Source organism: Crocuta crocuta, unplaced genomic scaffold, assembly GCF_008692635.1.
Source record: "Crocuta crocuta isolate KB4526 unplaced genomic scaffold, BGI_CrCroc_1.0 scaffold174, whole genome shotgun sequence".
NCBI classification, from domain to species: Eukaryota; Metazoa; Chordata; class Mammalia; order Carnivora; family Hyaenidae; genus Crocuta; species Crocuta crocuta.
This window is the reverse complement of record NW_027530330.1, coordinates 4,319,325-4,334,481: the sequence shown is the minus strand read 5'-3', so window position 1 is coordinate 4,334,481 and position 15,157 is coordinate 4,319,325. Positions and strand designations below refer to the sequence as shown.

Sequence of the window (15,157 nt, the reverse complement as noted above, 5' to 3'; positions counted from 1 at the left end):
TGAAAGGAGCAAATTAGTTCATCTCTTCTGATTGAAGTGCCCTAGAAATGAAAATTAAATTCAACAGAAGATTGTATTTTGAATAAAGAGGCAGAAAATTTGGGGAAGTGGCACATCAACTTTGGGATGAATTTCTGGTGGTGATGACAGAGAAATATGGGCATTTCTCCTAGGATTGTGGGTACCAGATAGAAGCCAGAATAGTGGAGAGCAGTGGCAACCTTTCTGTTTGCCATCTTTTGATCACATGTAGTGTGGGTAAGTTTCCTGTGCATATTCAAATGGATGAAATATCTACAAATATAGCCCAAATTCAGCATCTTCTCAACCAGCCACGCTGCTGCTCCCTTCATGTGAGCCATCACCAACTCTAGCCTATTTTCTGTAAAGCCTCCTAACAGGGCTCCTCTCCTTACTATGTCCAAATCTTTCAATGTATTTGAAACACAAAAGACAGAATGACACCCCCCCCAATCTTTCAATGTATTTGAAACACAAAAGACAGAATGACCCCCCCCCAAATGTTATCCAGAATCTTATCTCGAAATCTTTCAATACTAGCCCAAATCCTTATAATTACCTGGAAGCCCTCTGTGATCCTGCTCTTTTGAACACTCTTCCCCTTATGTGCTCTGTTGCACTGTTTCTCAAAACACTCAGGACACTGCTGCCTAAAGGCTTTTGGACTCTGTCTTCTGCCTGGAATACAACTTCCTAGGTCAAACTCATGGTCAGCTCCTTCATTTCCTTCAGGTCCTTTTTCAAATTTCCCATTCTCACCAAATCTTTCCTGGTACTTTGTATGTCACATCCTTCCTTCCCTTTTCAGCACTTATCATTACCTAGCATACTATATATTTAACATATCTATTTATTGTATGTCATTCTATGAGGGCAGAGATCTTTGCTCATTCACTACTGTATTCCCCACATATGGTCTATGTTGTCTCTAGTGTCAGAGGCCGAGCCTGCAAACACTGCCATTTCCTTGCTGTGACTGCCATCCAGAGAGGCCAGTGCAGCTCCCAGCACTCTAGTAAGCACTCAATAAATATTTGTTGTACTGAAGAATGAATGAATGAACAAATGGGTAAATGGACTAATAAATTACTTTCTAAGTCTTTTGAAAAGATTAGTAGAAAAAATGTCTCCAGATGGGGTAACTAAACATTCTTGATGATTAGGCACATTCTATACTAGGTAATCAAAATATCTGAAGATGGAATCCAATGATTAGTATTAAAGCTCTTCAGTGATTCAAATGTACAATCTTGGTTGAGAACCATTGATGTGAACATCATTTCCAAACTCTGAAGTGCTCACAGGACTCCTAGCTATCTTGTTACATTATATATTCTGATTTAATAGGTTTGGGGAAGGCCAGAGAATCAGCACTTCTTTTTTTTTTTTTTTTTTTTTTTAATTTTTAACGTTTTATTTATTTCTTGACAGAGAGACAGCATGAGCAGGGGCGAGTCAGAGAGAGAGAGGGAGACACAGAATCGGAAGCAGGCTCCAGGCTCTGAGCTAGCCAGCAGCACAGAGCCCAACGTGGGGCTCGAACCCACAAACCGTGATAGCCTGACCTGAGCTGAAGTCGGATGCTTAACCCACTGAGCCACCCAGGTGCCCTGAGAATAAGCACTTCTAACAAACTTCTAGAATGCCAAAGCTGCTAGTCTATATGAACACATTGAGTAGCAAGCCCTTAGATTCATGTTCAACTCAGCCTTGTGGCCCTGTGATATCTTCTAATATGATTTCGACTCCATTTTAACCTGACTTACCTTGTTTTAGTTTCAAATTATAATCTATCTTAACTATTTCTTGGAAAACAAATGTGACATAAATACTAACTAAATACATAATTGAAGAGCACCTCTTTGGGAGATTTTTGGGGGTGTAGAGAGGATAATAATCAAAAGCAACCCCCCACTTATTTATACCCATCATTTTTAAATGGGAAAGGTGAATTTAAAATGTTACTTAAATTGTATATCACATATCTTATTTGGGATTAAATTGTTTGAAAAGCCAAAACATTCAACTGAATTCATCTAAATTAAAGTCCAAAACTGTACACCGGATGAAGAAGCAGAAAGAAGTAATGGGGGTAAATCCACAGGTTTAAAAGAAGAAAAACTGTCCCGTATAATCTTGAAATTTTTTTTTTTTTTACTAGCAATGATACCTTGAGTGAAATATTCATATCTACAGGACTGTTTTCTTTCCCATAAATTGGGAGAAGAATGTCATAATCCCCATGTTTAAGTGCCCAGCCTAAAGTAAACACCTATACATGTAAACATTTCTTCCCTTTTCTTATACCTGGTTAGATAAGAGTTAAATGTATCTTAGGAATCTTGATAGGAAAAGCAATGAGGAAAGCTCTTTAATGCCACAACTATGTGTCATCCTTGTCTAGGAGCATAAATTTGCACAGCGGGCAGTGCAGTGAAAACAGCTCATAATCAACTCATCACCTCTCATCATTGCTAGGATCAAATGCAAATGGAAAAGAATGCCACTTCAGTCATTGCTAGTGAAAATTAGCATCTGTGACACTAATGGTGTCTCATTTAGTATGTACTTTAGATTTAAAAATATGGTAAAAAAAAAAAAAAGGCTATTTCCAGAACTGCCATTATTCCAGTGTTTTACTTTAAAATAACAGTGGTATTTGAATCTTCTTTATTTAAAAAAGTCCTCAGTTAAAGTTTATTAACAGATCATTAATCCCAGATGAATAAAGGCCAAGTTGTTCTAATTACAGTTGTAAAGTTTCATTTATCTATTCCTTTCCTGTTTTTGAAGTTTCTACCATATTCCCTGACCTGGAACAAAGATCTATGGTTATGTAACAGTGGCCTCTCTAGAGAGTCTCGCACAGCATTTGCTATATTGGAGTCCTTAAAATAAAACTTGAAAATGAATTACAGTTGCATTTACATACACACACACATAAACTTTCTTATGTACACACTAACAGACTTGGTACCAAGAATAATGAAAGTACGCTGCACTAAAGAGTATTTATACTTGAACCAGGATACATAGACTCAAGAGACTTCATTCACTTTACAAATATTTATTAGGGCCTACTACATTAAAGGTGCTATGCTAGGTGCAGGAGGGAGATACATGGTTATATTTATCTCAGTATTAGGTCATTATTTTTGACCATTTGAATATTTAAAAAGTTCTTGTTGTTTTACAATTGTTAAGTATTGACAGTTGAGTGGACATCTGGAGGGATTTTTGTTGGTGGAACTCCTGTACCTAATCAGAGACAGAAATGGAGGATCTCTAAATTCCTTTCCAACTTACAGAGGCTCTTAAACATATATTCTCCCTGGTTTCCATAAAACTTAGCTGGTAATTAAGACAGAAATAGAAGAAATATCTACAGTCCCGATGCTCATGATGGCAGATAATAATTAAGAACGGGAGTACTGGAAATTGACATATGTATTCCATATCACACAGTTTTGTTTTTTTTTATCTGCGTATGTGTCCCTGCTCAAGTTAATTAACCTTCTCATTGCCTTCTGATCTATGCAGCTAAATCAGAGTGATTCTCTCACAGACTTGTTAGAAATATTAAATAAATTAGTGTACAAAAAGCTGAGAACCACAGCAACCAGTATAAAATATACTCACAATAAATATGGAAAACTAAAATAAAACATGTCAGCTGGGAAAACAATTAACAGAAAGTGATGTTTTACAATTAAGCATTTACAGAGTGTAATGAAATTGTATCTTATCTACTCCAAATCCTAAGTATGCTCACATTTTTAAAATTCACTATCAGTACTGGGTACTAGTGATGAGAAGGCAAAAACAAATTTCAGAAAGGAAAGTACAGTACCTTGCATGTATGTTAAGCAAGGTTATTTTTCAATGATTAAGTATAGAACATTTAACCACTGTTCATCAAATTTCTGTTTAATTTGTAATTTGCCTGTATCCACCATAGAGAGTTCTGAAATACAAATCAAACTTATTGGAATTTATTAACATTCCACCATACATAGTGAGTATCTTTTGTAATAACTTTACAAGGCTTTTCCAGTTTCCTTTTCAAAGTATCTCTGGTCTTACTCTCTTAACCTCCACTATGAATCTCTTATAACAACTATGAATACTATTGATCGTACTTATGAGTTATCTGAAGGAAAGATCTCATACCAAAAATGGAGATACAGAAATAAAGGGTGAAAAAGATGGCACATTCATAATAAAATTAAAGATGGTAAGACTGAATTTTAATGTGTGTTTTCATTTTTTTTTGATTCATGGAGATGTCTATTGGTAAGTCTTATGAATTTAAGAAAATAATAAATTATTACATATATAGATTTATAAAATATATAGCTACATTTTAATATCCATGAATGTTTTGAACTTTCTAACAATTGTAGCACCTATTTAAAAATACTAATAACAAAGTTCTCTATTGATTTCTTTTTCAAGTAAACAGTTTCCTAATTTTTATTTGAGGGAATCATAGGTATAATATGCATTTACCATTTGAATTGGGTAGTAGGATACCTGAACTATAACTCACAAGAGCTAACATGAACTAGGTGCTGCAACAAAAGTTCCCTTATTTTCAATGTTCTTGCTCTTTGTCTACTTTAGCATTCACAATACAAAGCAAGCGAATCTCTCTCAGGCATACTGAAAGAGTATAGTGCAGGAGATGTGACCTATTGTTTGGTATGTAGTTAATTAGCATAGACTGTTATTCCCTATATTTCAGACTGATTTCTTGGTGTTCTATACTATTTTTCTAGACACAGATCCTCTGGTCCCTCTGGTGGATGAAGGAATTTGCACTCTTCATCTATTAGCCATCTATTTGTAGAGATCATCATGACACCAATTTCTATGATCTCTTAGGAATTCTGCTGGTTTTCTGTAAATACACAAAAATTATCCACTAAAACAAATAAATGTGAATTAAAGAGGAGTTGTTTCTAAGATGTAATTACAATAATTGGGAAAATATTACCTCAGTCTAAAAGGAAAGGCTTTTGTTGACCTGAAATGTGTGAAAAACACACTTGTACATATATACACAGATATCTCTTTAAATTTGTATAGAATGAAACCACTCATCTAAAGAAAATGGGACTTCATTCACAACAAAAGTTAATATGTTTCCAATGTGACTACTTTCTGTGATATTCTGTATTCCCAGATATATTTTATCAAATATACTTTTGTAAATGAGTTGTCACTAAGATGAAAAATACTCCACTTATAGTTCAATAGTTTCTGCAATTAAGGCAAATGATGATGATAGACTAAGTTATTATTTTGAAAATAGTTCAGTGACATAATTATGATAGTAACTCACTACATAATGCAGTCCTTGTGAGATACTTTAGCTTCGGATTTTAAATACTTAAAGGAAAAGTACTGCTTCATAATAACTTTTATGATCCCCCAAGAACCTACTATTGTCAACTCAATATTAGTGCATTTAATTGAGTAAATTCTATATAAGATTAATCTTAAATATAAAAGTAAGTGATGCTTTTAGAATTTGTTTTACTCTTTGGGAAATATGCCTTTGAATTTTTATTATATTAGGGGAAAAGATAGAAATCATGATATACTATCCAGCTGTATTTTTAACTGAAGATGCCTAACTTATTTTTAAAGATTAGAAATCATTTATTTATTAGTTTCCTTCAAACGGGTTGTATACTAACTTGCAAAGACTTATAAAATATTGACCACTGTCCAATGTCACATCAATTCAGAAGTACACAATTAATTCTCAACTCCTTTCTCTCAGAACAAGTGCCAAGCAAATAGAGACCTATAATAGATAATAAGGCAGTCCTTAAAAAGACATCTGAACTCAGCTATAGTTCATTCACAAATAGATTAAAAATGTTATTTATCCTAAGGAACTCAAGAAATGTAAACTTATTGGAGAAAACCTTTGACACCAGTATTTCACGGTTTCTTTCACATTATTAATGAAACTAATTTGGAGTTCTACAAGTTATCTTGTAGAATTATCTCCTGCTGTACTTTTTTTTTTAAGTGGCAATTATTGTCAAGACAAAAGCATAACATTCCAAATAGAACCAATTGGACAAATATATCAATACACGGGGTTTTTATGCTTCCTAAAATATAACCCAATCAGCTATCTAGTATAATGTTAGTTCAAGCAAGAGTGGGAAAAATAATCTTTTCAACAAGTTGTCCTATTTTAATACAAAAAATGAAAAAATCAAATGCTGAGCCAAATCATCTCTATTTACAATCTTCTCATAATTAAAAGGAATATGAAGCTGAACATGTAAGGGATAAAATACATTCAGTTAAATAGGCATTGACAAATTTATAGTCATTAAAAATGGTCAGGAATATTTCATAATATCAACCTTTCAAACAGAAACCCACAATTGATTTCCAGGGAGTTAGATCGGAGCTCAAACCTCAGTTACAAATGTAAATGATCAAATACACACTATACACTAAAATTACAAAAAACAATAATTGTCAGGTATTATCTAACCTCGAAGTTTGCAACTCATTTTTGCAAACAACTAGTTGTTTTTCACACTTGCCATGAGGCATTCGAACCTAAGATTGAATTGATTTATGACTGACAGCTAAGAACAATGTGTGTGTGTATATGTGTGTGTGTGTGTTCTATTAAATGGTTTGGTTTTATTTAACTGTGTATAAAGTTGCCTTACCTTTGGTTTTTGATGTTTCTCCTTCTCTGAAGCATTGGATGGTTTTCTCTTCAGCATTTTGAATTCAGACTACTCCAAGTGACTGCACTTTCTGTTGTTACAGAAACAAGTGAAGGCTGTCAGCAATGTGCCGTCTATGATGTACAACAGATAAGTTTGAGCCCAGTGACCAACCACTTCCTCTTTTGGTCAGGATATGACCTCACAACTACATGGAAGGTTTGTTTTATTTTTTAACGGTAATTCTTTGGTAACTCTTTAGTGTTTTGTATCTGCTATAGTCTATGAGGGAGATTCCTAAATCTCACACTTTGACATACCTATACTTATTATAAGGCTGTAAGGATTAAAAATAAAGAGTTTTTAAATTTGTATGAATATAATAATCTATAACACATTCTGCAGATATAGGGAGGAAAATATCTGAACCAATTTTTTATCTGAAATATTTATTTTTATCTGAAATAAAATTAGAGATGTGGGCATTTTAATATTTTTAAAAATGAAGAGAAAACTCAGGATAGTCAGTTTTATACTTCTAAGTAAACTTTGCTATAAAATGAAATAAACTAGACTTTATGAACTACTAATCCTACTTAAGGCATGTATGCATATACTTAAAAGTAGAGCATGAATGAAATTAATATAAATATAAATAGGAACATGACCAGAATTAATTGATCTTGCATATTGTTACTTTTAAAACACATTACTATGTTGTAAAGCCCCGATTAACATGAAAATCAACTAAACAGAACCCTGAATTAACCAGGTGCCTTTCTGTTACAAACAGCAATGCCATATCCTGATAACTGCTATTCCAGTGATGTCCAATGGATCAATGGAACCTTCAAGTGAAGCATCTAGTTTCTCAATTTAATATGCCTGGAATAGAGCTAACATGGCTTAGAAAGACTTTTCTCATCAAACTAAAGGGTGTAACATTTTTATTATAATGTCAAAACCAAGATACCCAGAAAGTAAAAGCAAGAAGTTCAAGCTTCCTTGTTAATGAGGGATTTACCAAAGGGAGGCTTGTGGAATGTCTAACATTCCAGTTCTGTTAAAACAGCCTTGTTAAGGGGCGCCTGGGTGGCTTAGTCGGTTAAGCATCCAACTTTCGCTTAGGTCATGATCTCGCGGTTGGTGGGTTGGAGCCCCATGTCGGGCTCTGTGCTGACTGCCAGCTCAGAGCCTGGAGCCTGTTTCGGAGTCTGTCACTCCCTCTCTCTCTGACCCTCCCCTGCTCACGCTGTCTCTCTTTCTCTCCTAGAAATAAATAAAACATTTAAAAAAAAAAAACTAAAAAAAAAAAACACCCTTGTTAAAATCAAACATAGATTTCCCTTTATAAAACCCCTGGGTTGGAAAGCAAGGGGTGCCATATTCTTAATGAGTAGCTTCTCTGGGTAAAAATGAACTGACTCTATTTCTGTCTTCTTCATATGTCTGAGGCCCTCTTCCCTAAGGCCCAGTTCTAAGTATTCAAATTTTACTAACCATTTAACAAATATTAAATTAAGCGTTGTATGCTGACAGTATATCATGCCTCTTGCTTAGCTTAAAGTTATTTATGTTCTATAATAGAATTAAAGAAATACACTTAAGATTATGATTAATATGCTTTTTCTATGAGATTTTAAGAGCAAAAGTCTATCTTTAGGAATTATCAGACTGGCATTTTCAAAATAACACTGAGGACTCTGAGGTTGGGTAATTCCCTAGAAGTATGGCTTAGGTTAAGGCAGTGACCTAAGTATATTTTCATTTCATCTTTTCAGGAATTGAAAGTCATAAAAATAAATTTCTTAACTGAAACATTTGCACCCTCTGTGGCTTTCTTTACCTGTGAATAGAAATTTAATTCAATTGTGGAGTTCAATCAACAATATGAGAATGATAATATTTTCACTTACTACAGTAATAGAGTTTCAGCGAGAATAAAAGAAAATACCAATAAAAAGCATACTTATCATGTGACTTAGCATTTAAATAATGTTTTATGTCAAGAAATGTTTGTGGATTTTAAAAATGTATGAGATTTCAAATTATATTTCTACAGTAATCACTAAAGAATAGAGAACACTCACATTCATGGTGACATACCTGAGCTATAGTATATGCAATTTTAAAAAGTGTTACACTCAAGCAACTTGACAAAAGCTCAGTCTATGATCTCTCGGCACTTTATCATCATTAACACTATCAGAAATATTTAAAAATGTAAATAAAATGAAATCTTTTCCTTCAGAATTATGGATGGGAAGCACAATTTTCTTTTATTTCTTTTTAAAAAGTTTATTGATTTATTGAGAGAGAGAGAGAGAGCAAGCTAGGGAGGGGCAGAGAGAGAAGGAGAGAGAGAATTCAAGCAGGCTCCGCACTGTCGGCACGGAGCTTGGAGCTTGACATGGGTCTTGAACTCACGAACCAGGAGATCATGACCTAAGCTGAAGTCTAGAGTCAGACGCCTAACCAACTGACACACCCAGGCACCCTGAGAAGCAATTTTCTAACCTTCTCTACTACTCAGAAAAAAAAGTTTCCTGGAGATTAAAAACATCTCAAATCCTATAACAATCTGTTAAACAACTTGTTTCTCAAAATATTTCTGGTGGTAAGGTAGCAATTTTTAAAAAATTATCTACCATGTTTTGGAATTCTGGGGCCACCAAGATATTTAATGAGTGACCAGAATGACCCAGCAAATTCAAAAGTCAAGGGCGAAACAAGAATGGAGTCAGTTGAGAACATCTAACTCCCTATCATGATTAAACCACTAAACCACATGTTGCTTAAGACATGTTCTGAAGCAGGGAAATTGCAAAACAGCAGTCTGGGTACTTTGTTTTTGCAAATACCTTAATGGTCTTAGAACCAGGCAGGGTGAAACAGGGCTGGGACTTTCTGACATATATATTAGTTACTATTTCTGCGTCATAGGGGTTGTCAAAATTTTAGAGAAATTGCCATCAAGTAACAGTTATTGGAAGGTAGATCTCATGGGAAAACAAAGTGAACCAATAGAATTGTTTCAGCAGTTCAACACATATTTATTGGTGGATTGCTATGACATGAATTATCAAATTAAAATCAGAAAAATATACATAAAACAAAATGCGGTCTGATGTCTTTCATTCTGATATCTTGGTTGCCTGATGACCTCTGTCTCTTTGCTCCCTGTCATCAGGTTGAAGACTGAAATTAATAATGTTTAGATTAATCCTAGTCTATATTTTAAGGACACGTATATTTGTTCAATTGAAGAAGGGTTTTCAAATCTTTTAAAATGGAACTATAATCCCCATACCCCCTAAATGTGTACACCTCCAGCATGGGGACTCAGTCACAGTAAATCTAATGCTTCCGTGACCAAAAGCTGCTTCAGTAACTATAACCTAAAATACTCCCGACTATACCTCAAATGTATTGTTGGAGGAGGACAAGAGTAAAACATCTTCCAAGAACGTGAAAAATAAGAGAACCGAGATTGTTATCATGAAGTACAGCTCTGAAATTAATATTTAATGTAAAATAGAATCCTTATAGAAAAAAATGGATTGCATTCCAGTTAGGTGTACAGACTTTAGTCACTTATGATAAAGAAAAGAAGGAGTCAATCATTAAAACAACTTAAACCTGATAGTTCTGCTTCTCTTTCTGGTTCCTCAGAGCAAGTTTCTCTCTACAGAATGGGAAACGAAAATTTATAGAAGGAAGCCCAGTGGGGCTGCTCTGTTCCTGCCTGTTTATGGCTTGCTAGAAGTGGAGATCCTACGTATCATACAAATCCTAACTCTACACAGAGTTTCTTTAAGCAAATGCACATAGCAATCTGATGTTCTTGCTCAGTTCTTTACTCAGTAATTCGGTTGATAGTTTCAAAGCCATACAGCCATATACAACGTAATGGGGTTGCACCCTCCAGATATCTAACTTATTCTTACAATATGATGGATAAAACACTTGGGGGTTTATAGAGAAATGGTGCTATGGATATTCCCCTCAGACCTACAGTGGGGATGAAGTGGGGAGGCAGTGGAAGAGAATGGAGGATTCTCTATGAATCTTTTACATTTCCCATTTTGTCTCTGGAGTCTCTATTTTCTAACCTTTTTTGGAAGGGACCCACCCCCTTCCCTAAACTCTTGAAATCCCTTCTAATGTCTTTCTCATTGCAAAGTGTTACAGTGGCTTTTCTGCTTTGCCCAGTGACCTGCTTTATGGAATGAAGAAGGATTTTTGAGGAGATAGTGGACAGAAGAGAAAATTCTTATCCTATTAACAGGAGGTATTAAGAAGCTGTAGGGGTTTGTTTTTCTCAGTGGGGCCTGAAATTAAGCATATTTATCCCAAGGATTAATTTTCTTCCAAGAACCCATATAAAATCTATATGAGAAATTAATATTTCATCTCTTAATTTCTCTTTGTGATATGATGCCTTGCCTGAGTTTTATCACAGAGTTCTTATACCTTCATTAACAGTGATGGGGTGATGGCCAAACCATTTAGAAGGTGGGAGGATATCTTAATTCATTTTGCCCTACATATAGAAAGAAGTGTAGCAGAGGTAAATATTTGATAGTATCCACTCAAGCCACTGGTTTCAAGAAAGGGAGCGTCAGTAAACCTCAAGCATCAACTCTCTGACAAGATAATCCATCATGTGGAGATGGATGCCTCAAACAATTTTAGATGGATTTCAGTAAACGATATCTTTTTTCTAACTACTTCTCTTTATTTTGTTTTGATTTTAAGCTCAATGAGTAACCTTTATATCCACTCTTGGTCTGCGCAAACATTATCCTTCTGAGACAGGAGAGCTGCTGGGCAGGCCCTAGAGATCTTTGGAAGTCTCTTGGGAGAGAGCCTGGGTTTGCAGCATTATTTCATATTTTAAGTTTCCCGCATGACAATTGAGAATCTTATCTCATTATCTTACTTGTAGAAGAAATAGAGACTGGAGATGAATAAAAAGGAGCAATGATCTAAGATGCATGGGGAATGTAAAGAATCATACAGTAAGAAACTGTCTTGAAAGAGACAACTTCTCAGATTATATCTATGCACGGCAAGATGTTGGAAAACAACATGATGTTGGAAAACAACATTAGAAAAGGCTTAGTAAACAAAAAGTGAGGTGTACCAGTTCCAAAAAGACAAAAACAATTAGGGGAACTAGGTTCAAAATAAGTGCAAATTATTCAGATTATTCAATAAATTATAAATATATACTTTCTAAGGAGTCACCATAAGTAATAGTAAAATAAAATTTCATCTATTTATGATTCAAAGTTATAATACTTATGAAGTAATCTTAGTTTCAAAGTTAATAATAATGAGTATCAATTTTGAGTGATTACATGGCTACCATAATGCTAAGAATTTCAGTCATGTTTTCCATGTAATCCTCAGAAAACCTCCATAAGCTGGTCTAACGTTATCATCCTCAACTTCTAGGTAAAGTTATATATGGTGTCCAGTTTGTCTAGCCAGAAGTGGTGGAATCAGGATTTAATCCAAAGCCTCAGCTCATAACCATAGTTATCTATCATAGTTATGCATTGGTATATTTAAAGACCCGCTATAAAATGGGAGTGATTTATTTGGGGGTTAGGCTCCAAATGGGAAAGGATGGGAAGAAGGTAATGCTAATTATTTTCAATCGTTAAAATAATTTGAAATCAGTAAGTGTGCAGCCCATCTAGAACCCTCTTTTTTTTTTTTTAAAGGTTTTTAAATGTTTATTTTTGAGAGAGGCAGAGAGACAGAGCGTGAACAAGGGAGGAGCAGAGAAAGAGGGAGACACAGAATCCAAAGCAGGGTCCAGGCTCTGAGCTGTCAGCAAAGAGCTTGACGCAGGGCTCGAACTCACAAACCGTGAGATCATGACCTGAGCTCATGTTGGACACCCACTGGATTGAGCCACTCAGGTGCCCCTTCTAGAACCCTCTTTAATTAAGACTCAGCACCACAGGGATACCTGCTACCACTTCATTTTCCTTCTCCAACCCAAGCTACCTTGTGAGTTGTGAGTCTAAAAGTTAGGAGCCCCTCAATGCTATCTTTAATAATAATTTCACACTTATAAAAATAAGAGTAGGAGTACAAATTAGACTCATCCACAACTTTATGGAATTCTCTATGTTCTGAAGTACCGCATGATGGCTTTTGATACTTTTCATCTATAAGCTAATACTACCTGTGAAGATATTACCAGGGGCACATTCTATTTACCCCTTGATCTGGACATATAGCTCTCAAATTTATGTTTCTAAAATTTATGTATTATTCTCTTAATCTTTGACTCTTAATTTGACCAGTTTTAGCTTGCCTCAAAGTCACATCCAAATTATGGTCATTATTTTCACATTTCTATAATACTTCTCCCTTGGACACATCTAAATATCATTTTAAGTTTTGTAAAAATTAAAACGATTACCCTAAAAATTTAAAAAAGCAAAAGCTTCCGTTTCAACCCCCAGAATTCCTAGTAGTTCTTTTCCTGACTCCCTCTAGTATTGAAACCATTTTTCTCGTTGTTTAGATTCATGTTTTTCCAGAATAGGCCCAAACTTTCTTGATTATTAAAATTACCTGTCGATTCCTATTTTTATCCTTGAAGATTTTGTACTCTTTTCACTCCTCAACTCCCCTATAATTGTTTATTTAAATCATTAGTCATTATTATTTTGTAAATATTGTCTGTGGCTAACTCAAGTTGTGTTTAGTGCTTTACGTTTAATTTTTTTGTCCATTTTTAGAGTTCATGATTACTTTCATGTTTTTTCAATAATTGGTTCTCTATGTAGAATTGTTAATATATACCAGATAAATGCCCCAACAAATTTATCAACTGATTACTTTTGAATATTTAAATATAGGCATCATACTTACAATTTCATTTTTTTTTCATACTTGTAATTTCAAATGTTCAAACATTTCAGGTTTATTTTTTTCTCTGTTCCAAGCGTTCTGGTTATTCTCTAAATATACACAGCTAAGGCTGAAATGGAACATTCACTCTTGACTTGGATACTCTGTGGCCTGAGTCTCACATCACTGTAGTTGTCTATTTTCTTATTTGCTAAAACACACCTCCCAAATGGAAGTGTTCTAGGTCCACATAGATCCTTCACATGTGGATGCTATTTTGACCTGAAATAGAATTCTACCCTTATTCTTCCATAGAATTTAGAAGGTCCCTACATTGTCCTCTAACCTCCAGAGTTGTTATTGAAAAGTCTAATGTCATTGTGATTCCTGGTTTATAGTATATGGACTCTCTGTCTCTATCTGTATTTCCCTTTTAAGCTTGGCATGTCCTAAAATCTCATATTATATGGCTTGATATGGGTTATTTTTTCATCTCCTGTACGGTCCATTGAGTGGTTCTTTCAAAATGGAAACACATACTCACTTCAGCAGCAAGTATACTAAAATTAGAATGATACAGAAAAGATTAACATGGCCCCTGCACAAGGGTCACACGCAAATTCATGAAGCATTCCAAAATGAAAACGCACACCTTCTAATCTGTGTTTCTTTAATAAGTTCTTAATCTCTCTCTCTTTGTTCTCTCTTTCTGATAATCTAATTATTCCAATGTTAGACATCCTGGATAGAAAAGCATATTTTTTCATATTTCTATGTTTTTACTACTTTTTATTTGTTTTGTTTTGTTGTTTTTTTTTTTTTTTTTACTTTCTAGGAAATTCCATTACTTTTTTTACTAATGATCTAATAAATATTGTTAGCTGTGGTGTTTTATTTTGCAGAAGTTTTTTCTGATTGTTTTTTTATAATATTCTGTCCTTTTTATTTTTCATGCAGCAGTAAAAATTAATGAAATCAACTGTCATTCAACAACATAGACGATCTTAAAAATATAATATTAAGTGAAAAGAAACATTTCAAGAGGAATTACATATAGTATGATGTTCTTTAAAGAAAAAACACACAGAGTTAAAAAAAAAGGAAACAGTAAGGAACACAGCACTTAGTATAATGATTCATTCAGGGGAGAGTGCAGCATTGATAGATACAGGTTATTTTCGAGGTCTTACCTTTTATTTCATAGGTATATTTTAATAATAACATATTATTATAACTGAGTAAAGAAAGTGGGGAAATAACATTCTGTTCTTAATTCTTGGTAAGGTAGTAAAATGTACTGGGTAAGACAGTGTACTTTTGAACCTAGTAGACTACCCCATTTCAAATCCTGGCTCTACCGTTTAGTAGGATGCCCTTGGAAAGTTACTTGGCCTTTCTATAAAATGGACATGATAGGAGTGCATACCTCAAAGAGAATACTATGACAATCACGTGAGACATTATTATAAAATTAGTGCAAAAAAGTATCCGGCATGTACTAGACACTAAGAACTAAATACATACATGGAATGTGTTCTTTCTCTGAGGTTATT

The 15,157-nt window shown here is 34.3% G+C and overlaps 1 protein-coding gene and 1 non-coding gene across 4 annotated transcripts in view; one reads left to right on the top strand and one right to left on the bottom strand.

Annotated features, from left to right (window-relative positions):
• The window catches only part of SAMSN1 (SAM domain, SH3 domain and nuclear localization signals 1), a 142,725-nt gene that overhangs the window by 44,078 nt on the left and 83,490 nt on the right, over positions 1 to 15,157 (bottom strand). The window contains exon 1 of one of the 3 annotated variants that reach the window (XM_077765651.1): positions 6,729 to 6,866. The exons of the other annotated variants lie outside the window; for them this stretch is intronic. Within the exon in view, the coding sequence (XP_077621777.1) occupies positions 6,729 to 6,785 (57 nt within the window). The 5' untranslated portion in view covers positions 6,786 to 6,866. Of the gene's footprint in view, positions 1 to 6,728; positions 6,867 to 15,157 lie in introns of those variants that run through there. 3 annotated transcript variants of the gene reach the window in all.
• Positions 14,145 to 14,247, top strand: LOC144232820 (U6 spliceosomal RNA). The gene has a single exon (XR_013335531.1). It is a non-coding gene; the product is annotated as a U6 spliceosomal RNA (small nuclear RNA).